Consider the following 27,785-nt stretch of genomic DNA (forward strand, 5'->3'; position numbering starts at 1 on the left):
AGTCATGTTTTTCATTTATTTCCCCAATAATGAACAACCTGAGTAGTCACTATTTCCCCGAGAGAAATGCAAAGTGAGGAATGTTTAGCTGCAGGGCGCAGCTCGAGAGGACAGCCCTAAGCTGGACTGCCAAATCTGACCAAGATCCTGTTGGAGGGCTTAGCCTGCCAGGACACCACAGGTAAGTCATTTAGATTCAGGCTAGGCAAAGGCATTTACCAGTTATGTAATATGTTAGTCATTTTTAATCTGCTAATATGAAGATTGCTTAATAATTCCACATATTAGCATCACTTTTAAGATGTTGCTATACTTACCTTGTCTTGGAAAAAACTAAGGATATTGAAAAATACAAGTCTTCCATCATTTGAAGACCTTTCCTATTTTGTTATAAGAAATTCAATTTCAGATAACAGGATCAGAGCTTAAGTTCCAAGATTAGGTTTGGTGGTCAGTGCATGCCTTTACTGGGCCCCTTTAAAGGATTATTCTGGCTGGTTTGGGGACTAGTCTGAGAAGTGAGGAGAAGCCAGAGAAACCAGTCAGGAGGTTACTTTAGCACTCCAGTGGCAGAACAGGGCAATGAGTCTTGTCCATTTGAAAGTACCAATAAAGCAATGGACTAGACAGATAGCGTACAGTTTAGACTCTCGCATCCCCAGTCTCCTAATAGGTTCTCTACTCATGCCGATTTGCAACGAAAACTGCTGCTGTATTAAGATAGGATTAGTCCTATCTTCAGGCTGGAGAGCGTGACATAACTGGGACATTATAATTTTTAAAGTTACTTCACTCCAGGCTGGGGATGTAGTTCAGATGGCCAATGTATGTCTAATATTCACAAAGCCATAGCTACCCAGGTTCGAGCCCCAGAACGGCAAAAATCAGGTGAGGCGGTCACTTGTTATCACAGCATTAGGAAGGATCAGCAAATTCCAGGCCAACCTGAGCTATACGAGACCTTGTCTCAGAAACAAAAAACCAAAACAACAAAAGTCCTCCAAACAAAAAAGCCAACTTCACAATTACTTTAGTGTGTATTTTTGACATAATCACAATACCATTATAACAACCAAAATTACCAATTCCTTAATGGCATCAAATAGTCAGAGTTCAGGTTTCTATCCCTCTTCACAACAATGCTTTAATTGATGTTAAAACCTTCGCTGAATAAATCCTAATTTTGCTTCATTAAAAAAATGTATAAAGGAGTCGGGCAATGGTGGTGCAAGCCTTTAATCCCAGCACTTGGGAGGCAGAGGTAGGTGGATCCCTGTGAGTTCAAAGCCAGCCTGGTCTACAGAGGAAGTTCCAGGACAGGCCCCAAAGCTACAGAGAAACCCTATCACAAATAAATAGGTAAGTAAGTAAGTAAATAAATAAATAAATAAAAATACTAAACCAACCAACAAAAAACCCATAAAGGTAGGAAGAATGAACTATAAAGTTTTGTTATTTTTTTTGGAGACAGCATCTTGCTGTGTAGCTCAGAGTGGCCTGGGACTCAACATTTGTGATCCTTCTGTCTTGGCATATCAAGTCCTGGGACTAAAGGCCCTGGGTTTGCCTGTCAGCACCGCAAATTGTACATTCATACTTGAGACTGAACCATGTTTTTATTTGTGTGCACTTTCATGTCTGTGCACTGTGTGCTCAGCAGCATGTGGAGACCAGAGGTAGGCACTGGTATCTTCACCGTATCTGAAGCTTACTAATTTGGCTAGATAGGCTGACCAGCAATTCCCAAGAATCCTCCTGTCTCTGCCTCCCTAACATAAGAATAACAGATGTGTGCCTGGCTTTTTACATGGAGGCCGGAAAATCTGAATTCAAGTCCTCATGCTCTTACGGCAAGCACTGTACGACAGAGCCATTTCCCAAACTCCATTTAAAACATTTTTCTTCTTTTTTTTTTTTTTTTTTTTTTTGAGACAGGTCTCTATATGTAACTCTGACTGTGCTGGAACTGGAACTTGGTAATATAGACTGCAGGCCTCTACTCAGAGATATCCACCTGCCTCTGCTACCCAAATGCCGAAATTAAAGGTGTGTGCCACCATACTGGGCCTTACAAAAATTTTCTTTATGTGAATGTGTGTTTTTGCCTTAATGTAAGGTCTGTACACCTTGTCAGCAGGCTGATGGGACCCCTGGGCTCTAAAGTTATAGTTGTAAGCCACCATGTGAGTGCTGGGACTCAAAACTGGATCTTCTGAAAGAGCAGCCAGTGCTCTTAACCTCTGAGTCACCTCTCCAGCATCTTTTATGTCAATTAACTTGTTTTACAAACATCTGAGAAAAATCTTACAGTACGTTGTCATTACAATATCAACTGTATTATGGTTCTTCCCTGCCCCCTCCCCATATTATGGTTTCTTCAATTCAAGAAATTTTGCCAAGTGGTAGCACACTCCTTTAATCCCAGCAATCAGGAGGCAGAGGCAGGCGGATCTCTATGAGTTTGAGGCCAGCCTGGTCTACAGAGCAAGTTCAAGGACAGGCTCCAAAGCTACAGAGAAACCCTGTCTCAAAAAACCAAGGAAAAAAAGGGGGGGGGGGCTGAAGAGATGGCTCAAAGGTTAAGAGCACTGACTGCTCTTCCAGAGGTCCTGAGTTCAATTCCCAGCAAACACATGGTGGCTTATAGTCATCCGTAATTACATCTGGTGCCCTCTTCTGGCCAGCAAGCATACAGACAGACAGAACATTGTATACATAATAAATAAATAAATCTAAAAAAAAAAAGAAAGAAAAAAAAAAGTTTCCTAGATTCTCTTGTTCCCATACAACCTTTTGGATTTCACTGAAACTTTGAAAGGACAAATGAGAGCTGAATGTGGCAGTCACAGGACCAGAGAAAGTAGTAAGCAAAAAGCTACCAAAAGCCAGGAAGAGTCCTCCCACATAGTCTTTATAAATCAACATAATTATATTTATGGAAGCACATTTACACTGGAGTCACATTTACAAGTTTTGACCAAACCTTCCTGGCAAAGCCTGCTTGCCTGACATCCCATCCTACCCACAGAAGCCACTCAAGGATTTCCACTGATCAGTCTGCTTGCTCCTTAATCTCTTTATGTGTAGGACTATAGTCATAGGTAAGCCACGGCACATGAATGGAAGTCAGAAGACAAACCTGGGTGTTAGTTGTCACCTACCTTGACAGGGTCTCTCATCTGCAGTGCATATAAGAGGCTGGCTGGCCTTCCTTTTGCCTCCCACCTCACTGAAGGGTGTTCAGATTTATGTGGGTTCTGGGGTTGAACTCAGATTCTCACTCTTGCATGGGGATTTCTATCCACTGAGCCATCTTTCTCTTCCATGCAACTACAGAGATCTCCAGCTTGACTACCCTTAGAACTACCCTTGAATTTCATGAGAAGAAACATTTGTTCAAGCCAGATATAGAGACTCAAAACTTGTTAAGCTGAGGCCAGAGGACTGTTGAATCCAGCCTAAGTAACATCAAAACAAAACAAAAACACTACAAAACTGAATCTTCTCCTCCCTAGGCAACTCTTTCTTCCAGCTCTCAAACAAATCAGCACTTAAGGACCACACTGTACAAGATTAGCTTTTCTCTTTACATTAGAATTTAGGTTGACTTACCTTATGCTTTTGTGAGTTACATAGTTTGAATGTCTATACTACATTAAGAATATTTCCCCTCTGTTACTTGGTATTCATATGAACCCACATTTAGTTGAAATTAGTTTATTTTTACATCTTGAGGCATTAGTAGGAAATATAAATACAAAACCAACAGGGTAACAATAGTGGTAACATGATAATGAATATATCTATACATAATATACAAGGAAAATGAATAGATATTAAAAGAGGTTTGAGATAAAATACAAATAAGGATTTTGATCAGTTATCTGGGTGATGGTCAAAATCTCAACACCACTTTTGCACGGTACATTTGTAAAAGCTGTAGACTTTCTCAAAATAATGATCTGCTGTTTTTAATAGTTGTTTTTTCAGGGTGTAGGGTTAAGGATCCTGTTTTTTATGGACATCTATTTTACTATCTAACAGGTGAAGCCTTATATTGAACCTGTGATGAACAGAAGGTTCGCTGGACTCCACGACACAGACTGCAACAGGATGGACACACTGGTGCACACGTTTCAACAGGATGGACACACTGGTGCACACGCTTCAACAGGATGGACACACTGGTGCACACATTTCAAAGGATTTAAACATAAGCCAGGGTACTTACAGTAACAAAGTAAGCGAGAACAGCTTGAGGTAGTTGTTACTATTCTACTTTAAGTAGACTAGTCTCTAATTTCATGACTAGCCCTAGGTAGGTAAAATATACCCTATTTTCCATTACAAACCTCTAAACTTCAGCCGGATGTGATGGCACATGTCTGTGATTCATGCGCTTGGGAGGCCTGGGCTACACAGTAAGTTCAAGTTCTACCTTGGCTACATATAAAAAGTATCGAAACAAAAATTTCTAAATTTGATTGCAATATGCCTTTTCTTTCCCCTCTCATAGTTCTTCATCCTCGGCATTTGTCTCCTAGGCACTCCTGAGAAGACAAGCAGGTCCAGTGATCTGCTAAGGGGATGTATGAGAACTAGTGTCACCACACTCCAGCAATTGAACTGTCACACTGTGAAATGCTGTCTACCACCAAAATTGATAAGGATGTGGTGCTCCGGGATTTTTCCAGGGACCAGTAGCAAAGGTCTTCTTGCCTGGTACACACCAGCATCCTAGACTCCAGTAGCAAAGGTCTTCCTGCCTGGTACACACCAGCACCCAGACTCTCAGGAGAGCAAGTGTCCCGCAGAGCCTCCCTGCACAGCCTGGTCACACAGCCCTTCTCAGCGGTGTGCCAGCCATGGAGCTACCACTTCATTAAGACTTCAGGGGCAACAGGCCCGCTGAGTGACGACCATTCCGCAGTCTCAACAGGGATAATCACACAAAAATTGTCAGACTCGGGATATTCCAATTCAGAAATGTTTTTAAAAGACATGACACAGAATCATAATACAGATTCTGTCTGATGAGTGTCCAATTCACTCATAGTAGGTTAACACACATATATTTGATCTTTTTTAGCTGTATCAAAGAGAGGAAAATATGAAAAAGTGGTATGTGGATCCCAGGGATTGAGCAGCTCAGGGTGTCAGGCTTGAAGCAGGAGCTTTTCCTGCTGACATCTCCCTGGCCCAGGCACTCCAATAGAAGAGGTTTTTTTCAGAGTTGCTAGCAACAAAGTCTACCAATATCCCTGTCACAAATCACCTGGAAATGGACTTCTTTGACTTCACGTAATTAAGCAAAAGTAAATATGGCAATCACTTGGCATTAACAGTTTGGGCATGGACTTTAGAAACAAAAGGTAAAGGAGGTACTCTATCAAGTTTGTGAAGATAATTTTCCTCAGCAAGGATTTTGGGGACACACAAAGAAATTTCCTTCTGTTGTTCTCGCCACCTGAGTATATTCTCTGCCAGTTCTTCTGTCTCGTTCACCAAATTGTCCATCTTGGATAAAGCCTTTCTCTGTTACATTTGAAATAAAGAAAAACAGAAAAAAAAATCAGTTACTGATTACCATTATATCAGAAATAGATACATCAAAAATTAACATCTGATCTTTTCTAGTCCCTTACTACAAAAATTCCTTTAAAACTATGTCTCCAGGGCTGGAGAGATGGCTTAGTGGCTAAGAGCATTGCCTGCTCTTCCAAAGGTCCTGAGTTCAATTCCCAGCAACCACATGGTGGCTCACAACCATCTGTAATAAGGTCTGGTGCTCTCTTCTGGCCTGCAGGCATACACACAGACAAAATATTATATACATAATAAATAAATATTTTTAAAAAACTGTGTCTCCACCCCCAACCCAACCACACACTATCTATCTGTGAGTTCATACTATCTGTCTATCTGTGGGTTCACGTCTCGTTTATCATCAACTTCAAACTCGACACAAATAACCTCAAGCTTTCTCACTATATCTGGCTGGTCTGGAATTCATGGGCATCTTCCCACTCCATCATCCCCAGCGCTGTGATTACAGGCATATGTGTGTCACCAAAGATGTTTTAAATGCTTCTAAAGGTGTAGGGTGATTAAAGTCTGAGATTCTGCAATTTTCTTTTCTTCTGGTGCTTAGAATGCAGCAAAGGCCTTTCACACTACGAAAGCACTACAGCAATTCCTAATTATTTTATATTTATACAAATTCAATCCTATAAAGTAAAAAGTATGTATTTTGCAAGGTGTGGTGGTATATGTCTAAAATCCTAGCACTTGGAAGGCAGAGGCAAAAAGTGAGTTTGAAGCCAGCCTGGGCTACCCAACAAGATCATGGAGGTGGAGGAGGAGGAAGGAAGCAGATGGAAAGGGAGTAGAAAAATGGAAATGATGTTACAGTAATCTTTTAAAAAAATGTTTCTTTTTGTTTTGAGACAGAATCTCACATTGTAGTTTAAGCTAGTCTGGCACTTACTACATTGTGCAGGCCAGTCCCAAACTCCACAACAATCTTCTTCAGGCACCCAAATACTAGAAGGTGTAGGGCACCATGCTTGGTTAAGAAAATGTATCTGTTTTATGATTTTAATAATGACTAACTCAAAGTGAAATTAGTCGAGCTCAGAAAGACAAACACCATAAGTCTTGTCTCATATATGTAGCCTATATCTTAACCATGTGTCTGTGCTATGAATGTAAAAGAGAGACAGTGAGAAGAGGGAGAGACATAACAGGATGTGAGAGGGTGAAAAGCGTAAAAGAATGCATGTGACATGCAAATAAAAGGAGACACTATCGAGAGGAAGCAAGAGGGACATGAAGAACTGGATGGAGGAGAAGGGAGAAGACAGCAGCAGACGAGAATACAGCAGAACAAAGGGTAGTCACACATCCATGAGAATGTCATGATGAAATACATAGCACGAATAATAAAAGGCCAGAGACAGATATTGGGGTTCAAGCTAGAAGATCAGGAAAGCAAAGCAGCCAGCCACTAGAAAAGTCTCACCTCTACCAAGGCTGGGCGACTGCAGACTGAGCCCCGAGCCTCTGTCTCCTTTCACTTTACAATCTCCTGTATTGCTGGGATTAAAGGCGTGTAACTCCCTAGTGCTAGGATTAAAGGTGCGAGCCACCACCACCTGGAACTACTATTTCTGCATAGATTTTATGTAGCCCAGGAGGGCCTTGAACTCACAGAGATTCATCTGCCTCTGTCTTCCAAATCCTGAGATTAAAGGTGTGTGACACCACTGCCTGGTTTCTAGGCAAGCTTTATTGACTAAAACATAAATAGTAAAATATTACTATAGACATACATTGTTTTGTTTGTTAATTTAGGAGTCTAAGACTAGCCTTAGCTACATGAGACTATAGGGAAAAATAAAACATAAGCCAAAAAATTAACTGGGAAAGTGACACAGTTGAGATTCTAGTGTAAGAATTAAGGGCAGCCATATTAGTAATACTCACCATTTCGGCTAGGTTTGCATTTAAATGAGGGATATTTCTAATTTTTTCAAGATGGGCTTCTAATTTCTCAATGAAAGTCACAGCCAGTTCCAACAAATGTACCATATGTCTGAAAGAGAGTGCAGAGGTGAATGTAAATTTACCCCACAGGCTCCCATGTTTGATCACTTGGTCCCTGTTGGGTGGTGCTGTTTGGGGATTCATTGGAGCTTTGGGGCACAGGGACTAGTTGGTAGATGTAGATCACTGGGGGCAGTCCTTGAAGCTGTTCTCCAGTTCCTGATCCATTAAGATGTCAACAAGCCATGCCACAATCCTGCCACCACAGATGGAGTTGCCCCAGATGTGTGTGTTACAGCTCTGAGGATAAAGGCTTCCTCACTGCAAGCATTACAGCTCTGCTGGGGGCTGGGCTGAGGTGTTTCCACAGTGTGTTACAGCACTGCTCTCAGAGGGGTGGGGGTGGGGAGGTGTTTGCCCAATGCAGCTGTTACATGGAAAGGTATCCTGGCAATAAGGAGTCCAGATATACCACTACATTGCATCCCACAAGAAACCTCACATAAGAGATTTCTAGGGAAAACCCAGGAGGATGGCTGCCTCTACTAGGGTGAGGAGTAAGAAGCAGCAGAGAACTGAGCAGAAGACAGGGTTTATAGAGCATTTCTTGGGGGCGATGCTTTCTAGGGTAGGGATTGGTGGGTTTTCAAGTCCAGGGCATTAGAGTGCTCTGTGAGTGAAACCTGGTGGCTGGAAGACCCCAGAGACAGGGACCCCTCCTCGAGTACCTTGAGGGGCTTACACCAGTCACAATGCCTTCCCTACAATGCTGGATGTACTGCCTCTAAACTGTGAGCCAAAACAAGCCTCTCCCCAAACAAGTTCTTCTGTTAGGTATTCTGTGACAATGATTAGAAAAGAAAAGCAATACAAGGAGAAAAAAAATGAACTTTTCTTCCTCCTCCTCTTAAATATTCATTTTGTGTGTGGGTGCTTTGCCTGCATTACTGTGCACCACATGCATGCAGTGTCCATGGAAGCCACAAATAGGGCACTGGATCCTCTGGAACTGGAGTTTTTGTTTCTTTCTCTTTAATCAGGACTGTTAATTTTTTTTTTTTTTTTTTTGGTTTTTCGAGACAGGGTTTCCCCTTAGGACTGTTAATTTTTTTTTTTTTTTTTTTTTTTGGTTTTTCGAGACAGGGTTTCTCTGTAGCTTTGGAGCCTGTCCTGGAACTAGCTCTTGTAGACCAGGCTGGTCTCGAACTCACAGAGATCCGCCTGCCTCTGCCTCCCGAGTGCTGGGATTAAAGGCGTGCGCCACCGCCGCCCGGCCAGGACTGTTAATTTTTATAAGCAAATCTAAGGAGCATCATTAACACTTTAATGAAATTATTAATGGTGAGACGGTTCTCTTTCACTGAAGGCAAAATTTAGAATTGTCATCCAAACAGAAAAATAGAATGAGCCAGGCTTCATGGTGCCAGCCTTTAACTGTAGTGCCCAGTGCTCAGGAGGCAGAGGCAGGTGGAGTTCTAGGCCAGCCTAGTCTACATATCAAATTCTAGAACAGCCAGGGCTACACAGAAAAACTCTGCCTCAAAAGACCCAAAAAAGAAAAATTGAAATGGAAAGACACATTCTTCATGATAACTGAATTCTAACGGCTGGAAAACCTCAGTGGAGATGGGTGTCTTTATTCCCAGCACTTGGGAGGCAGAGGCAGGAGGATCTCTGTGAATTTGAGGCCAGCCAAGTCTACAAAAGCTAGTTCCAGGACAGGTTCCAAAGCTATAAAGAAATCCTGTCTCAGAAAAAAAACAAACAAAAACAGAAACGCTCAGCTGTTGGTAATAACCATCTCATATGAAGCCACTTCCCTAGACAAAGCCTCATATTGGTTCAGAGAACAGAGAAGACAACAAGGAAAAATACTACACTGCAAAATACCACACACTTTTTGAACCTGCATTATAAAATCTTCAAAATCAAAAAAAAAAAAAAAAGAAAAAGAAAAAAAAAAAAAAGCCGGGCGGTGGTGGCGCACGCCTTTAATCCCAGCACTCGAGAGGCAGAGGCAGGCGGATCTCTGAGTTTGAGGCCAGCCTGGTCTACAAGAGCTAGTTCCAGGACAGACTCTAGAAACTACAGGGAAACCCTGTCTCGAAAAAACAACAAACAAAACAAAATAAAAAAATCTTCAAAATCATTGCTCATTTCATCTTTTTGTGTTGCTGGTTTTTGTTTTGTTTTTAAATCACTTGCCTGACACTCTGAGATACATGATCAAGAGGTAAGAACAAAGTCCATTTTTTCATCCTCAACTACACAGTAAGATTGAGGTCAGCCTATATAAGACCCTGTCTCAAAAAAATCACATCATTTCCAGTTTTTGTTCCCTCCCCTGATTTGTCTTTTTGAGACAGGGTCTCCTTATGTGGGCCTGATACTAACACTCACAGTGTAGACCAGGCTGGCTTCAAACCCAGAGATCCATCTGCCTCTGCCTCCTCAGTGCTGACATTAAAGACATGCATCACCATGCCTAACTTCAGTTTTTGAGTCTTTTAATATTTTATCTTTGTTAAATATCAACAGAATTTTATATATAGGCAATAATAAATGTATTTCATAAAAAAGTCTATACATAATAAAGCAGATTTTAATCATTGTGCTGCATGTTAGAAATCTAATATTTTTCATCAAAGCCATAATCTATAAGTTCTAAGATACAAGTGGCAAAACAAAGTCCTTTCTTTTTTTCCAGTTATAATTAATGATCTAACCTGTGATAAACAGCTTCCATTGGCAAGTTTTCCTGGCAGATGGGTCTCAGCAATCTTTGCCTGATGGCCCGCTTCTCTTTTAGCACGGCTTCCAGATGACTATTCATGCTTTGCAGGGTATCACACTTCTCAACTACATAAACCAGAGATGGCAGCCACAGTTAGCAACAGAACAAGCATGCTTTAGAATTGATAAGAATTTTTTTCTTGGGGACTGCAGAGATGACTCAATGGGTAAGATCACTTGCTGGTCTTTTAGAGGACCCACACTGGCAGCTCACAACCATCTGTAATCCCAGCTCCAGGGGATCCTATGCCCACTTCTGGCCTCTGTGGGCACTGCACACATGTAGTGCCCAGGCACACACCCATACACATATAGTAAAAATAACCGATCTAAGGCTGGGAATAGTGGCTCATACTGTAGTGTTAGCACTCCTCAGGCCGAGGCGAAAGCACCACTTAAGTTAGGAGTTAGACCTAGTCTAAGCAAGAGATCCCGATCTCAAAAGCAGACAACAAACAAATCAACTTCACAATCTCTGTAAACATCTTCCTTACTTTGTTTTCTTTAGTAACACCAACTTTATCTTATTTTTGCCTATTATCTCTTAGGTTTCCTACTAACAACAAACTCTAGTAGTAAATGCTTTCCTGTATTTTCCAAATCTAGTTTATATTCTGCGTTAAATCCAGGGCCTATTCTCATATAATAATCATAAATTTTAATTATATTTCCTCCCTCCCCATCCACTCGCCCCTTTTGTTTTCAAAAGGACATATTCGAGAGTAGATTATAGATTGCATGACCTTTTATTCCTTTTTTAAAAATTATTTAATTTTATTTTATGTGCATTGGTATAATGGTGTCAGATTCTCTGGAACTGGAGTTACAGACAGTTGTGAGCTACCATGTGGGTGCTGGGAATTGAACCTGGGGCCTCTAGAAGAGCAGTCTGTGCTCTTAACCACTCACCAGCCCAACTTTTTATTCTTTAAAACAAAACAAAACAAAACAACAACAACAACAACAAAAAAAAACAAAAACAGCTGGGCGGTGGTGGTGCACACCTTTAATCCCAGCACTCAGGAGACAGAGGTAGGCAAATCTCTGTGAGTTCAAGGCCAGCCTGAGTGAGTTCCAGAACAGGCTCCAAAGCTACAGAGAAACCTTGTCTTGAAAAACAAAACTAAACAAAAAAATTACATTTAGTGTACGTATGTGTGTTTGTGTGTGTGCAGGAGTGCCTACAGCTGTGCCAAGATACTATGTGAAGGTCAGAAGATAATTTTCACGAGTTGGTTCTCTACTTCATGTGAGCCTTAGGGATTAAAGTAAGGCTTGATGGCGAAGGCCTTTACCTGCTGAGTCATCTAGAATCCCCTCAGTCTTTTATTCTTTTTGTTTGTTTGTTTTTTGTTTTGATTTTGTTTTTGTTTTCTTGAGACAGGGTTTTTCTGTGTAGCCCTGGCTGTTCTAGAACTAGTTCTGTAGACAAGGATGGTTTTAAACCAGGAGATCCACCTGCCTCTGCCTCCCAAGTGCTGGGATCAAAGGTGTGCACCAGCACCACCCAGCAATCTTTTATTCTTAAAACTTTATTCCAAGAACATACTCTTTTGTTGTCGTTGTTATTTTGTTTAGATGGTTTTCATGGGTGAAACCCTTGTGGGTAAAGCAACTTTCTGCTAAGCCTGATGACCTGAGTTCTAATCCTGGGACTCACAGGCTGAAAGGAGAGAACTGATCAAAAGTTGTTCTCTGACTCCCACATTAAACCCTGCAACACATTTTTACACACATATACATACAAAAATACATAAAATTAAATAACTTAACAATCCTTAAGAACTTTCAAACAAATACTGGGGGAAAAGGCTGGGAATGTAGTTCAGTGATAGAGTCCTTGTTTAGCATGTATGAGGTCCTGTTTGTTTTGCTGCATTTATTTTTGTATGTGGCAATTGGTGCATGCATGAATACCACAGCACAAGCATCAGAGATCAGAGGACAGCTTTTGGGAGGTGATTCTCTTCTTCTACCACGTGAAACTCAAGTTCTTAGGGTTGGTGGCAAGGGCCCTTAACTGTTGAGAGATCTTGACAGCCCTGTTTGGTTGGTTGGTTGGTTTTTCTGTGAGAGTTTCTTCGTGTAGCCCTGGATGTCTTAGAACTCGCTCTGTAGACCAGGTCAGCCTCAGACATACGGAGATCCGCCTGCCTCTGTCTCCCAAGTAAGTGCTGGGATTAAAGGCGTGCACCTCTGCTGTGGTTAAAGACTTGTGTCACCACTGTCCAGCTCTGTTTGGTTTGTGTTTTGAGACAGAGTTTCCTGTATTCTAATCTGGCTTCAAACTCATTAAGTAGTCAAGGATGAATTTAAACTTCTTCCTTCCTGCCTCTACCTCCATAGTGCTGGGATTAAAGGTATGTGCCACCATGCTAAAAAAGGAGTGCTAGGTATTAAATCCATAGTCTCATGAACACCAGACAAGCACTCTACCAGTTTCACCTATACACATAGCCCTTTCAGAAAATTTAACTCCAGGCAGTGAAGGCACACGCCTTTAATCCCAGCACATGGGAGGCAGAGGCAGGCGGATCTCTGTGAGTTCGAGTCCAGCCTGGGCTACAGAGTGAGTTCTGGGACAGGCTCCAAAAGCTACACAAAGAAACTCTGTCTCAAAAACAAAAACAAACAAAAGAACTCAAAAAATTTAAAATTGATCTTTTGTCTTTGAGAAGCTACTATGATTTAGAAAATGTGTACCACAAACATTTAGGTATTGGGAGCTTAGTATTCAGTGTGGTGGTTCTAGGAGGTGGTGTAGCACTTCAAGAGGAATGGGGAGCAATTAAGTCAACGAGGGTAACATGCCCTTGTAAAGAACTTAGTTCTTTTTCAAGACCCCTCCCTGCTGGACATGGTGGCATGTGACTTTAATCCCAGGATCTAGAGGCAGAGGCAGGTAAATCTGAGAGGTTTAACGCCAGCCTGGTCTACACAGTGAGTTCCAGCCAGCACTTCATAGTGAGACCATGCCTCAAAACTACACAAAATAAAGCCGGGCGGTGGTGGCGCACGCCTTTAATCCCAGCACGTGGGAGGCAGAGGCAGACGGATCTCTGTGAGTTCGAGGCCAGCCTGGTCTACAAGAGCTAGTTCCTGGACAGGCTCCAAAGCCACAGAGAAACCCTGTCTCGAAAAACCAAAAACAACCCAAACAAACAAACAAAAAAAAACCAACTACACAAAATAAAACAAAACAAAACCAAAAACCCTTCTTGCTTCAGAATGCTATTATTTTACTACTTTTTAAAAATATTTATTTATTTATTTATTTATTTATTTATTTATTTATTTATTTATTATGTATACAATATTCTGTCTGTGTGTATGCCTGCAGGCCAGAAGAGGGCACCAGACCCCATTACAGATGGTTGTGAGCCACCATGTGGTTGCTGGGAATTGAACTCAGGACCTTTGGAAGAGCAGGCAATGCTCTTAACCTCTGAGCCATCTCTCCAGCCCCTATTTTACTACTTTTTTTAAAAAAAATTATTTTTATGTGTATGAGTATTTGGCCTGCATGTATGTGTATATACTGTGTGTGTGCCTAGTGCCCACAGCCATGGATTCCTCAATGTTAAAAGTTACAGACAGTTGTGAGCTACCATGTTGGTGCTGGGAATGAACTGGGTCCCCTGGAGGAGCAGCCAGTGCTCTTAACCAATGAGCCATCTCTATTTCTTAAACTTTGCTTGCTTACCCTTTAAAAAAAACATAAACAGAATCTTAGTTATCCCTGGTTTCTGATTACTGGTAGTTTTTCTTGGGATGGGTGTTATAAAAGAGTGAGACTGAGCCCTACACCTAAATCACTCTGGACTCCTGTCTTCAGTGTGATGTCTGTCTGGACTCTTGTCTTCAGTGTGATGTCTGTCTGGATTCTTGTCTTCAGTGTGATGTCTGTCTGGACTCTTGTCTTCATTGTGATGTCTGTCTCGCCAGGAGCTCCAGAACTGGAATGGCATCCACCATGTGGGCCTTACCCTAGTTGAGCTATGTGCCTTGAAACCTCCAAAATTGTAAGCAAGCTAAACCTTTTCCTTGTATACTACCCAGCCTTGGATATTTTGTTGTTACATCAGAAAGGGAGATTAATAGAGGCGCCAACCTGGTCACTTTCTATATGCTATTTTCACTGGTCAAGTAAAGTGGACTTGTTCTAAGCTAGCCAAGGCTATACAGTAAGAAAACAAAACAAAACAAAAAAAACCCTGAAGAAATGTTAGTTTTGGGACAATCCTAGGAAAGGTTATGACATTAGAATTCTGCCGCCTGGTGTTTATATACAGTAATTCAAGATCAAGGTGAAATCCTAATGGTTACTCTCTTGAGCAAGCAACTTACCCAAATAGGAAGGATGAATAAGATCTGCTGTATCCCTTTCTAATTTCAGAAGTTCAATTTCCAGGTTGTTCTATATGAGGAACAAAAGGAAAGTTTAGCTCACTCAGAAAGCGTCGTAAAGTTTTTAAAGGCTTAAAAGACTGATAAAATGGACCTGCTACAGAAACACAGTGTAAGACATATATCTGTTCCTTAGATGGGATGGAAGGATGGTTTATACAAAAGCCTTTCATTTTGGTGTCTTGCCTTCCTGTTATTACAATTAAATACGACAACAAGCCATGCAGTAGGCACTGTTTTAATTGCAAAAGAATGCTATTCCAACAATTAAGAGGATTTTTGTTTGTTTGTTTGTTTGTTTGTTTTAGAGTTAGGTACCAAACCAGGACATCTTGTATGTAAGTACCCACATTTCCTCTGAACTACACCCCAGCATACTACATTCTTTTTTAAATGGAGAAGTAGAAGTGAAAAGCTCATAATTTACCTGGTAGATTTTAGCTTTCATATCTGAGATCTGCTGTGATCTGGAGAAGTTCTCAAAGCAAGGAACCATTTTCTTAGATGTACCTAACATCTCCTATTGGTAAATGAACAAGGAAAGCACAGTAAGCTACAAAAAGCATGCACACTAGAATATCATACACAAGAGACTAAAAATTATGTCACCAGCACTCCAGAGGCAGGAGGATCTCTGTTAGAGGCCAGCCTGTGTTACAGGAGGAGGGCCTGCTTGTTTGTCCCAGCCGCCTGGCTAGCTTAGCCCAGAAATAACCATACAGAAACTATATTAAATCACTGCTTGGCCCATTAGTTCTAACTTCTTATTGGCAAACTCTTACATTAATTTAACTCATTTCTATTCATCTATGTATGGCCACGAGGTTGTGGCTTACCAGGTAAAATTCCCAGCATCTGTATCGGGGAATCCATGGCTTCTCCTTTCTCCCAGCATGCCATTTAGTCTCCCTCCCACCCCCCCACCTAAGTTCTGCCCTATCAAAATGCCAAGGAAGTTTCAGTATTAACCAATGAAAGCAACACATAGATAGAAGGACCTCCTACACCAAGCCTGGTCTAAAGAGAGAGTTCCAGGACATTCAGGGCCACACAGAGAAACCCTGTCTCAAAAAAAAAAAAAAAAAAAAAAAAAAAAAAAAAACCACAACCAAAATAGAATAAAATAAAACACAAAGAACATATTAAAACTATAGCAATGCATATTTTCTGCTTCTATTTTATTTTGATAAGGACGAATGTAGCCCAAATTAGCCTTGAGCTTGCTACAGCCAAAGGATGACCTTGAACTTCTGACCTTCCTGATTCCACTTCTCAAGTGTATGGCACAACACCAGGCTTTTGTGTATATGTATACACAATGAACCACATGTTTTGTGTATGTATGCTCAAGTACATTTGTATATGTGCGCATTTATGTGGTGGCCAGAAGTCAACCTTTGGTGTCTTCTTCTATCATTTCCCCATCGTTTCGAGGCAGGTAAATGAGGAGATAGTTAGCCTAGGATTCGACTCGGTTTTTGTACAATTTCCACTTGTAACAACGTACTTGGCACACTAGGTCTTTTCCTTGCACATACTGAGTACATGTACTTTCTCTTCAAACAATGCACACAGCAACCTTAGAATCCTCTAAAACTCCTCAGTTGCATTGTGCTACATGTACTCCCATGACTGAATAATATAGTTTCTCTGCCTATAGCAACAAGCAAATTTAGACCATTTCTAAACAAGTATATTCCTAAAGGGTAGGAAGAACATTTTGGCCTGAACTGCATGTGCAGAAAGGCAGACAACTGAGTCCTCTGGTAAAGTTTTAGGGGAAAGCCTGTTTACTATCGTATGCCTTTGCATAAGTGGGTATATGTCTTAGGAACTTTTCTCTTGCTGTGATGAAACACATAATCAAAGCAACTTACAAAATAAAGTGTCTGATTTGTGTTTTCATTTTCAGAGAGTTAGAGTCCATAACTGTACTAGTCAGAGTTCTCTAGAGGAACAGAACTGATAGAATGAATCTATCTATGGAAAGGGGATTTGTGAGAGTGGCTTACAGGCTGTAGTCCAGCTAGTCCAGCAATGACTGTCTACCAACAGAAAGTCCGAGAATCCAGTCCACAAAGCTGAATGTCTCAGCTGATCTTCAGTATATGCCAGGACATGAAGAAGTACGCTCTTATGACAGTGAGGAATGAAGTTGCCAGCAAGAACAGGGGCAATGGGGGGGGGGTGTTGGAGAGATGGCTAAGTGGTTGAGAGCACTGCTTGCTCATCAAGAGGTCCTGAGTTCAATTCCCAGCAACCACATGGTGGCTCACGACCATCTGTAGTAAGATCTGGCACCCTCTCCTGACCGACAGGCATTCATACAGACAGAATATTGTATACATAATAAATAAATCTTAAAAAAAAAAAGAACAGGGGCAAGCAGGCAAAGAGCAAGCACTTCCTTCTTCCATGTCCTTATTATATAAACCACCATTAGCAGGTGTGGCCCACATTAAAGGTAGATCTTCCCACCTCAAGACATCCAGATTAAAGGTGGATCTTTCTACTTCAAACAATTTATTCAGAAAAATCCCTCCAGGCAGTGGTGGCGCTTGCCTTTAATCCCAGAGGCAAGCAAATCTCTGAGTACAAGGCCAGTCTGGTCTACAGAATGAGTTCCAGGACAGCTAGAGCTATCCAGAGAAAACCTGTCTTGAAAAATCAACCAACCAACCAGCAAAACAAAACCCAACCTTTTCCAGGTGGATTTCTGTGAATTGGAGGCCAGGCTGGTCTACAAAGAGTTCCAGGACAGCAAGAACTGTCATATAGAGAAACCCTCTTGAAAAAACAAACAAACAAACAAAACAGGGGGCAGAGAGATGGCTCAGAGGTTAAGAGCTTTTCCAGAGGTCCTGAGTTCAATTCCCAGCACACACATGATGGTTCACAACCATCTACAATGAGATTACTGCATACATAATGTAAATAAATAAATCTTTTTTAAAAAAGAAAACAAAAAAAGAGATATAAAGAAAAATCCCTCAAGGGTGTCAAGCCTCTTGTTTTAGGTAATTCCACAATGTAGTCAAGTTGACAACCAAGAGCAACCATCGCCAGTCTACCCCTTGTCAACTTGACACACTATGGTGCTTCTGTCATGCTTAATTTCCAAATGAAAACAATAACCAGATCATAATTATACCTAATATAACTATCACATGTACAAATGCAAATGCACTATAAATTTTAGAACAGGTGGTATTGTCCCTGGAGGGACATTCTTTTAGTATCTCAAAACATAAATATGATAACCATTAATATTCTCTTAATTGACATTACATGATAAAGAAACCAAGGAAAGAAAACACAAATACTTGCACAAACACTTTCTTAACAAAATATAACAGAAACAATTATAATCCTTGTTTCTGTAACTGATCACACGGCCTTCTGTACTTTCTCCACCCTCAGCAGGCCCTGGTTCTTTTCCTGGAGAGGTAGTGATCCACACATTCAGCCCTGATGGGGCTGTGCCTCCCTGGGTTAGGCCATTGTAGTTTCCCATTGCTTTAATCACAGAACTTGGTAGAACCAAGAGATCTAAAAGATCTCCTACACTCCAGACATAATCCTTTAACCTCCATCATGGAGAAGCAATCTAATTTCTCCTTGGTAATTTTGACCGGTCACCCCTCCTAACATTGATATTCCCTTCTTAGCCTGTTGGCCTAAGGGCATCGGAAACCTTGACCAGAGGGAAGTCTGAGCTTCCCGTCAATGGAATGTTTGTTGTATTTTCTGGCAGGAACACTTCCTGCTCTGGAACCAAAACTTCTAGGCCAGCAGAACTTAAGGTCACAGGAATAGGTAGCAAAAATTTTTCTAGTGGGTCACTAGGGGTGACAGTGAAGGGGATCATTCCTTTTCCAACCCCTTGATTCCTGGACCCATGGACCCTGGTATGGGAGAAACCGTATTATACATTGGATGCTGATTCAAAGTATACACTATCCTCTGGAGAACCCTATCCAAGTCCTCAGGCTGCTACCACCTAACTGGAGCTGTTCTATCAGGCAGCTGGTGGGGAACATGTTCAGACCATGGATCCTTGATTGTGAGCCCACTATTGTCCTTCTCTGGCTATGAAGTGAGTTCCTTGGTCAGAAGTAATAATGTGCAGAATACCAAGACAGTAGAAAAGGCATTCTGTAAGTACACAGATCGTAAGCTTTTGGCAGAAGCATTACATGCTGGGAAGGCAAATCTATAATCAGAATAAGTATCTACTCCATTAAGGACATAGTGACAGAAGACACTGAATGCTATTCTAATCAGCCATCAGGCAAAGACGGGAGGAATGAAACATTTTCTGGTGAAGCAGTCACATGACATACACAATACATTTTAGAGGTTCGCTATTTAGATAGGTGATTGCTACAGTATTCCAGGCAAAATGATGAGGATGTGTACCAGGTTAATAACAGTTAAAAAAGGAAAGTGAAGGGCTGGAGAGATTGCTCAGTGGTTAGGAGTACTTGTTGTTATTCCAAAGGATCTAGGTTTAATTCCCAGCACCCACACGGCAGCTCACAACTGTCTGTGCTCCAGTTCCAGGTACCCCACTTTCATACAGACACACACATTAGAAAGGAAGGAAGGAAGGAAGGGAAGAAAGAAGGGAAACAGGTGCAAGAGGCTGAAGCAAGATCACTAGTTTGTGGCCAGCCTGGGCTATATAGCCAGACACAGTCTCAAAGAACAAGACTGGAGCTAGGGTGTAATTCAGTGAGAGAATAAAAGGTGCTTGGCATGTATGAGGCCCTTGGTTCAATCCCAATAAATGCTATCTACTTTCCACTTATATAAATAGATTTGCAGTCTGTAATATTTTCCTCATGTTTAATTCTAGCTAAGGAGCAGCCAAAGAGAGACAATATAGCAAAGAAGTTAAAAGCTGAGGCTCTCACGGGAGGGTACATGGAGACTGCAGAAGAGGACAGACATTGAGAAAAATCTAACAGAAGATTCTGCGGTCAGTCTCCTCCCAGACACCTTCCTCATTTATACATGGCCCATACACCCCATGGCTCACTCGATCTTTCCAGAAACATACCGGAGATGTAAGGCCACTAAAGCAATTCTAGGAGCATAACCAAATGAAAATACGTCACTATCTTTCAATTAGTTAAACCTACCTTTCTTTCACCACCTAGTCATCCTCCAATAGAGATCAGACAGAAAAAAGGTCACAGAAGCTGTTTTCTAGGGGAGTGGCACGAAACCACAATGTTAGATATCACTCTTAAAATTGTGTGGGGCTGCTGGAGATTGACCAAAGCTAGGGCCTCACAAATGCTAGGCAATCGCTCTAATGCTAAGCTACATCCCCTACTCATCGTCTTAAACTTTTAAAAAACTATTTTTAATTTATGTGCAAGTGTGTGTGTCTATGCTACCTGTGTGTGTCACCCATGGAAGTCCGCAGAGGGTGTCTGATGCCCAGGAGTCAAGAGTTACAGGCGCTTATGAGCTGCCTGAGGTGGGTGCCGGGAACCAAACTCAGGTGCTCTGGAAGAGCGAGTGCTTTTTAACCTGACACATCTCTTCAGAGCCCACTTCTAACTGTTAATGCACACAAACGATGTGCACTACAGGGATGGGGTGTTTAAATAGATCAGATGACAAATCATGCCGAGAGTGTGTTTCAGTAGTACAGCACTTGCTTAGCATGGGAAATGTACTAGGTTGTGTCCCCAATGCAGGAAAAAAAGTTTTCATATGTAAAGTCTGCTTAGAGTCAAATCAACCTAGAAGTCTCTAAGTAGTTTCTTCTTGAGAGAAACTGTTCAGTAAGACTTAAAAAGAATGTTTATTAAGTAACCGTGGAGTGGCAGATTTTAAAACAAGAAACTGGCTAATGTGTGTTACCTAGCAATAGGAAGACGACCATAAAACCACTACCACCCAAACAGGTACCTAAAAGTCACCATTCCACCAATGTCTGAGATCATCTATGGGTGCTTCCTTCTGTGGTTAAGGAACCGTGTCCTCGGTCAACACTTTGTAGACGGACACTGAGTCTCAAATGTGTTAAGCTATGAAATAATTCAAAGTTTTACGGCATGAGAACTGCACAAGGCAGAGTGGGAAAAGCAGGCAATGTGGTTGAAAGGAAACACAAGGAGAGTGAGGAAGGACTAGGCTGGAGTACTGGGCCAGCGCCTGTGAAAGCCCAAACACTCACAGCAACGCTGCGTCTTCAGGGAAGGTCCGAACTCTTGCACACCAGTCTCAGCACAGTTCGCCCTTACTATTTTATCACTGCATCCCCTAGAGACAGAGTCTTGCTGTGGCCACCATGCCTGACTGTTCACAAAAGGAGAGGGTTTTGGGTCTAATTCTGCCACCTTGCTACGTCTTTCGGGTTAATTCTTTTTTGCTTGAGACAAGGTCTCCTCACTCTGTACCTTAGGCTAGCCTTGAACTCTGAGCAATCTTCCTGCTTCCATAGCTCCCATATGCTTAGATTACAAGTCTTGTATTGACACATCTGGTTGTCTGTTTCTTAAACACTTTAGGATGCCAGCAGTCTCTAATACCTCTACCACGAATTAAAAAAAAAAAGCCTTCTATCAAGTCTGCATTACTAATTTCTACAGATGAATTACTAACTTTCTTCAACTTCCTTTTTGTTTTTTGGAGACAGGGTTTTTCTGTCTGTCCTGGAACTTACTTTGTAGATCAGGCTGTCCTCAAACTCAGAGATCCACCTACCTGCCTCTGCCCTGGAGTGCTGGGCTTAAAGGAGAGCGTCATCATATCTGGCTTCAATTACTTCTTTTTCCTTCCCTTCAATCTTAAAGTCCTTAGTGTCTCCCTATTTCTTTCTGTCATTTTCTATTATCCCTTCACATATTCACATTTTTTGTCTCTCTCCTTGACATGTGTACATGTCTAAAACAACCACTTCTTGGGCTACTTTATTCAAAATCAAACGCTTCCCCTATTCACACTCCAACACACACACACACACACACACACACACGCACGCACGCACGCACGCACGCACGCACACACACCTTTAAAAGATGATCCCACAAAAAAAATCTTCACTGGAGTTCTTCTGTACTCAGGGCCTCCTGCCCCAAACATACTTTAATAATTTCCACAAGTAGACGTGGAAGTTTGGTTTTAAGTACCGGCCAGTATTTCTTTCTCACTGCCCCCACTCTACAGTCTAGTGCAACGGTTCTCAACCTGTGCCTTGCAACCCCTCTGGGGTTGAACGACCCTTCACAGGGGTCGCCTAAGACCGTCAAACACACGTGTGTTTACAGTACAACTCGTAACAGTAGCAAAATTACAGTAATGAAGTAGCAACGAAAATAACTTTATGGTCGGGGGTCACTGCAACATGAGGAACTGTATTAAAGGGTTGCAGCTTTAGGAAGGTTGAGAATCGCTGGTCTAGTGGAAGCATTATCAGTGGAATTTTTTAAAAGGAAAAATGCAGAGCGCTGTTCCATCTCCGACAAGTAGCCCGGGATAACCTGCAAGCACTCAAAACCACAGAGTACTGGGAACGCCATCTGCTCGGTCCCTCAAACTTAAATAACCCACGGGAGAATGGTCACGGCCGCAGTCTCCAAGGGACGATACCGGCCGGGTATTCAACACAGCCCTTAACTGGAGGACGACTCCCGCCCGGCGCAGCCACGACCACCACCTCACATCACAGCGGAATTCTGTCGCCCCCTTGATGACGCCGTCGCGCCCCCTGCGTACCTCAGTGACCATCCCCGAAGCCACCCAGTGGTTCAGCAGTAGCCCAGCCGCACTCGGCGCGGACGCCGGGTCCCACGGGTTCGCAGCAGCCATGGCTCCCCCACACCTCTGGAACTGGCGCAGGGAGTGAGAGACGAACGGTCGCGCGGCTTGATGATGTCACAGGGCGTTCCCGCCCGGGCGGAAGCCCTGGGAGCGCGTCTCAGGCGAGCGCGGGTCCCGGGTGTTCCCTGGCGGAGCCTTCTCTGCACGGAGCCGTAGGAGGCGAGTCTCGAGCCCCTTGATCCGGCAGCGGCTACCGGAGGCTCCCTGGCCTTAGCTCGGCTTCCAAAGCAGCAGAACCTTTGTGGTAGCGCTGTCTACCAGCTTGCTTTCTCCTTGCCACACTCTCTGGCTGCCCCCTAGGAAGTAGGGATAGGCAGAAGGTGACAACTGGGACAGGAGACCCAAACGGGAGGTTTACCGGGTGGCTCTAAGTCTAGACTGGGCGGTGACAGCTACGCTTCTTTCCCGCAGGGAACTGACCCGTGGCGCTAGGATGGGAAACAGTGCCCTCCGCGCTCATGTGGAAACAGCGCAGAAAACCGGTGTCTTTCAGCTTAAAGACCGTGGTCTGACCGAGGTGAGACGAGAGGGGACCCGACCGAGAAACTAAAAGGGAGAGGGATGGCGGGGTGGCGAAGTGTATTGGTGCGGGATTTTCCACGCTGTGAACTCCTGTCTTCAGTTCCCCTCAGAGTTGCAGAAGCTGACAAGCAATCTAAGGACCATCGATTTGTCCAACAACAAGATCGACAGCCTGCCGCCTTTGCTTATAGGAAAGTTCGCTCTGCTGAAGAGCCTCTCCCTCAACAACAACAAACTGAGTATGGCTTTTGTGCTGGCTAGCTTTTGCTAGTGAGCAGCAGTTATGAAGGGTGTTTTTCCTCTTACAAGCTGATTTTGTTATGAAATCAGCTCAGGAGATGCAGAATGTTAAGAGTATTGAAGCTTTCTGCCTATTGCAATTAAATCTACACGCCTCCTTGGATAGCATAACCATTACTACTAGGTTAATTTGGACTCAGAAGACTTATGGGATAAGGTGTAAACAGAGTTATCTAATTGGGGGCGGGGAGGTGGAATGGAAGGATCTTCCAAACCTCCCTAGATTGTTGCTAGAATATACCGAGGCCCCATTACAAAACTAAACTACTCTACTCATAAATGCTTTTCTGCATTTTAATGGCCCCTTAATCTTCTGAACACTGTTGGTAAAATGTGATACCTAAACGTGACGTGAGAATTCTATGTAAGAAGTGGGGCCTGGTGATTTAGGCCTATGATCCCAGCTAATCAAGAGGCTGAGGCAGAAGGATCATAATTTCAAGGCCAGCCTAGACAACTTAATGAGACCCTGTCTCAAAAATAGAAACAAAAACAAAATGAAACAGATTGCACTGTCTTTTTATAAACTTCATTAGTTCTATCAGATTCTTAAAAAAAATTTCTTCACCAGCTGTTCTACCCGATGAATTATGTAATCTGAAAAAACTAGAGACTCTAAGTCTAAACAACAATCACCTGAGAGAGCTACCGTCCACCTTTGGGCAGCTTTCTGCCCTGAAGACCCTGAGCCTCTCTGGGAACCAGCTGGGAGCACTACCACCCCAACTTTGCAGCCTGCGGCATCTGGATGTAGTAGATCTCTCTAAAAACCAGATTCGGAGTATACCCGACACAGTAGGGGAGCTACAGGCCATCGAACTCAATCTCAACCAGAACCAGGTCGGTACTTTTATTTCAGAGAGGGAGGGGAAGAGGGAGAGGGAGAGAGAGAGAGAGAGAGAGAGAGAGAGAGAGAGAGGGAGGGAGGGAGGGGAAGAGGGAGGAGAGAAATCTGCCCCCCTCCCGTCTCCTAATCCTTCCCTGTTTCTTAAGGATATCAGAGGCTAATATATTCCATAAGCTGAACTGACTTCAATGCCCAGTGTCAGGGAGTGCGTTGATGTGGACTGTGTAATAGTGTTCAAGGTATTTTGTAGAAGGCAGAACAGAGTAACAGTCAGATATTTACACACACACACACACACACACACTACTGGAAGTTTTGCAAATCTTCAGTTCCTTTTCACACCACCAATCACTCAGTGAGGAGCCAGGGCAGGGATGGTATAATAGAGGGATGAGACCTAAACCCATTAAACCTAAGATTCAGACATCTTTTTTCTTTGGCTTGGTTAAGTATCCTTTTGTTGAAAAATCCCTAAGTGACAATTTTTCTGGAGCTAGCTTATCATTGGCAACTTTACATTTGAAATGTTTTGCCGTGTTTTGAATCTTCTTGGTTAACATTTGGAAAAGCACTCTGCTCTAGGCATGAGGCACAGAGATAAAATACAAGATTAGAGAGCCCTTAGTTTCTATAGCATTTATGTCCCATATATGTACAACTCAGTATATTAGCCACCATGTACAGGTTACTAGTGTGCTAGACCATAGTTACATTATTATGATATTCACTCAGAGGTTGGCTTCATCTTTTCCCTGAGATTTTTAAGGAAAAATGGATTAGATATACCATGTAGCTAGAAGGTTTCTCAGACCTTAATTGAATAATCTGGGAAACCTAAGGTGAAAGGTCTAAGAATCTGCATTTGCAGTAAAGTTCCCAGGTGAGGTCATCAACAGAATATAGTGACCTAGGACTGGACAACAGCTGAGTGGTACAGTAATTGTGTGGCACACATGAGACTCTGGTTCATCCTGCTTGTTCATCCTGGCCGCCCAGAACCAAAATAATCACACAGAAACCATATTTAAATAACTGTTTGGCCCATTAGCTCTAGCTTCGTATTAGCTAATTCTTACATACTAATTTAACCCATTCTGTTAATCTGTGTATTGCCACATGGCTGTGACTTACCAGCTAAAGTTCTGGCGCCTGTCTCTGGGGGGCTACATGGCTTCTCATGACTCTGCCTCCTCCCAGCATTCAGTTTAGTTCTCCACCCCCCCCCCAAGCTGTTTTCCCTATAGCTCTGCTATAGGCCCAAAACAGTTCCTTTATTTATCAATAGTAATCACAGCATACATAGGGGAATCCCACATCACTGCAGCATGGGAAGGAAAAGACTTGGAGCATTTAATGGGCCAAAGAAGTGAATGGACCGAAGACAAAGTGTCTGATACTGACTTGGAGGCCCTACACAATGCTGTTGAATGGACATCCCAATGTTTTAGTGAAAATTGTAGATATAAAACTATACTAGAGATTAGTAGGCAGAACTGTTGATTCAGATTTTGAGGTCATAAATGAAATAGCTTTAAGAATGACTGTTTTCTAGAAGTTTGAGAATTTAAAATATGAAGCATTAGGGGTTTCTGCTTGAAAAAAAGAAATAGATGGAAAAACAAAATCAGAAGAAATTCAAGAGAGGAAAAACCTAGAGTCCTGCACAAGACGGATTCTCAAGGAAAGGATGGATGGCCCAGTCAATGTAGCAGTGCACGGGGAGCATGGAAGCTTGCCCCTGGCAAGGGAACAGTAGGTGTCAGAATGTTTATGTGGTTGTTTCTGAGTAGCAGGTCACTGGAAACTTTTGCCTCAAACTTAATGATTCTCATGTTTTCTGTAATGAATGTACAGTGCTTTTATTAGTTTTTATTTCTGAAAAACTCCTGGTAACCTTCACATGATTTGAAAGTGGAGGAGTAACAGAAGGCTGTTAGCAGAGGCTTCTGCAGCGAGCAGGTAGTGAAAAAACGGAGACAGTGGAAGAATGACTGGACACAGGCGAGGTCTGTCTCAGGGTGGTAAGAAGTGGCCGTGTGCTCTCTGCCCTCTGCACTGTTGCTGGACAGATATCTCAGATCTCAGTGAGGATCTCCTGCTGCCCACGCCTCAAAGTCCTGCGCCTGGAGGAGAACTGCCTTGAGCTCAGCATGCTTCCACAGAGCATCCTCAGCGACTCCCAGATCTGCCTGCTCGCTGTGGAAGGCAATCTCTTTGAAATAAAGAAACTCCGAGAACTAGAGGGTTATGATAAGGTACGTATTGGCATCTTCTACATTTCTGGTGTCTTGCTGGAGAAAATGCTGAGGTAACCTAGGTGATGTCTACAGTTGGCGTTGCCAGGTTCATTTTGGATAGACTTGGTCAAGATGACTTTTTCCACACTCTGCATATCTTCCTAGTAATAGGCATGAGAAAAAAATCAATGTGCTTTAGTAACTAAATAGACTTTTCTGGGTGTGGTTGTATGACTTTAATCCCAGCACTTGGGAGACAGAAGCAGAGAGATCTCTGAGTTAAAAGGCCATCCAGAGCTACATAGTGATATCTGTCTCAAAAAAGGAGAGGAAAAAATAAAAGTAAATTTTGTATGAAATGAACCAAGTCAAATTAGAAAGAAAAATATTAAAACCTAAGTTTAAAAAATACCCTTATATTTGCCCATAAATACCATATGTATATTTTTCTCTTGTGTTTTTAGTACATGGAGAGGTTCACAGCCACCAAGAAGAAGTTTGCATGATGTTCTACAGGACCATGAGAACCCTAAAGGACACGGACTTGGAACCTCTGTTGGAATCTGGCAGAGTTAAAGGCTCCTGATGTGGGAGATACTCCAGATTACATTTCATTTAATAACTTTTTGATAAGCTAAAGGAGAGGACTTAGGAGGCAGGAAGAGCCTTTCATTTTGAGCCATGTGATAGGGCGATGGCCAGTGCTGGTCTTCAAAACCAGCATCTAAGAAACTGGCTCTAAGAAACCAGTAGGTAGTTGCTGTTCATTAAGTGGGGGGAATGCTGCCTGGTAACAGGACGACTCCACACCACAGCTAGAGACTTTCTGGAGTTGCAGTGTGCCAGCTTTCATAAAGTCAGTTACCACATCACCTCTGTGTTAACACTTCATATTTTTATGAAATTCTAATTTGTGGGCAACTTGTATGGTTAAGGATTTAGGCTATTGTTCAGTGCTTCCACTTGGAACTTGGGGTGTACATAAATATGTAGCTATCTTAAAGCAAGCTTTACCAAGAGGAGCACCAACCCCTCAGCCACCAAGGAATGCTCCCCAAGGCTGCAGTAGCAATTTTTTTCTTTTACTATTGTGGGTGCCTTATTGGTAGGGGGCTCAGAAGTGCTAAAAGTATATGCAAAAATTGTAAAATTTTTGTTTTTTAGTCAATTTAGGTTTTTGCTACGTAGCCCAGGCTGCTCTAAGAATTACATTCTCCCTGCCTCTACCCCCTTAAGTTCTGGGATTACAGGCATGCGCCTCACTCAGCCTACTTGTAAGATTTTTTTTTTTTTTT

General features: G+C 42.4%; 2 protein-coding genes across 5 annotated transcripts; one reads left to right on the top strand and one right to left on the bottom strand.

Moving 5' to 3' along the window:
* Positions 1-3,701: 3,701 nt before the first annotated feature.
* Positions 3,702-22,634, bottom strand: Haus2 (HAUS augmin like complex subunit 2). 2 transcript variants are annotated; one of them, XM_038331086.1, is made up of 6 exons: positions 22,480-22,634; positions 15,173-15,265; positions 14,686-14,755; positions 10,272-10,404; positions 7,486-7,594; positions 3,702-5,535 (listed from the first exon to the last, which is right to left on the bottom strand). In XM_038331086.1, exons 1-6 carry the CDS (start codon positions 22,570-22,572, stop codon positions 5,329-5,331), a joined length of 705 nt encoding a protein of 234 aa, XP_038187014.1. In that variant the 5' UTR covers positions 22,573-22,634; the 3' UTR covers positions 3,702-5,328. The 2 variants fall into 2 exon arrangements, with proteins under 2 accessions (XP_038187014.1, XP_038187015.1); XM_038331087.1 differs by lacking the exon at positions 15,173-15,265 and having other exon boundaries at positions 22,480-22,602.
* On the top strand, positions 22,618-27,754 carry Lrrc57 (leucine rich repeat containing 57). Of its 3 annotated transcripts, none has more exons than XM_038331085.1 (6): positions 22,618-22,736; positions 22,996-23,101; positions 23,207-23,345; positions 23,978-24,246; positions 26,323-26,508; positions 26,955-27,754. In XM_038331085.1, the coding sequence occupies exons 1-6, from the start codon at positions 22,633-22,635 to the stop codon at positions 26,994-26,996; spliced, it is 846 nt and encodes a 281-aa protein (XP_038187013.1). In that variant the 5' UTR covers positions 22,618-22,632; the 3' UTR covers positions 26,997-27,754. The 3 variants fall into 3 exon arrangements, with proteins under 3 accessions (XP_038187013.1, XP_038187012.1, XP_038187011.1); XM_038331084.1 differs by having other exon boundaries at positions 22,629-22,743; XM_038331083.1 differs by having other exon boundaries at positions 22,647-22,904.
* Positions 27,755-27,785: the final 31 nt, after the last annotated feature.

The sequence above is a fragment of the Arvicola amphibius genome, chromosome 5 (genome assembly GCF_903992535.2).
Source record: "Arvicola amphibius chromosome 5, mArvAmp1.2, whole genome shotgun sequence".
Classification (NCBI taxonomy): Eukaryota; Metazoa; Chordata; class Mammalia; order Rodentia; family Cricetidae; genus Arvicola; species Arvicola amphibius.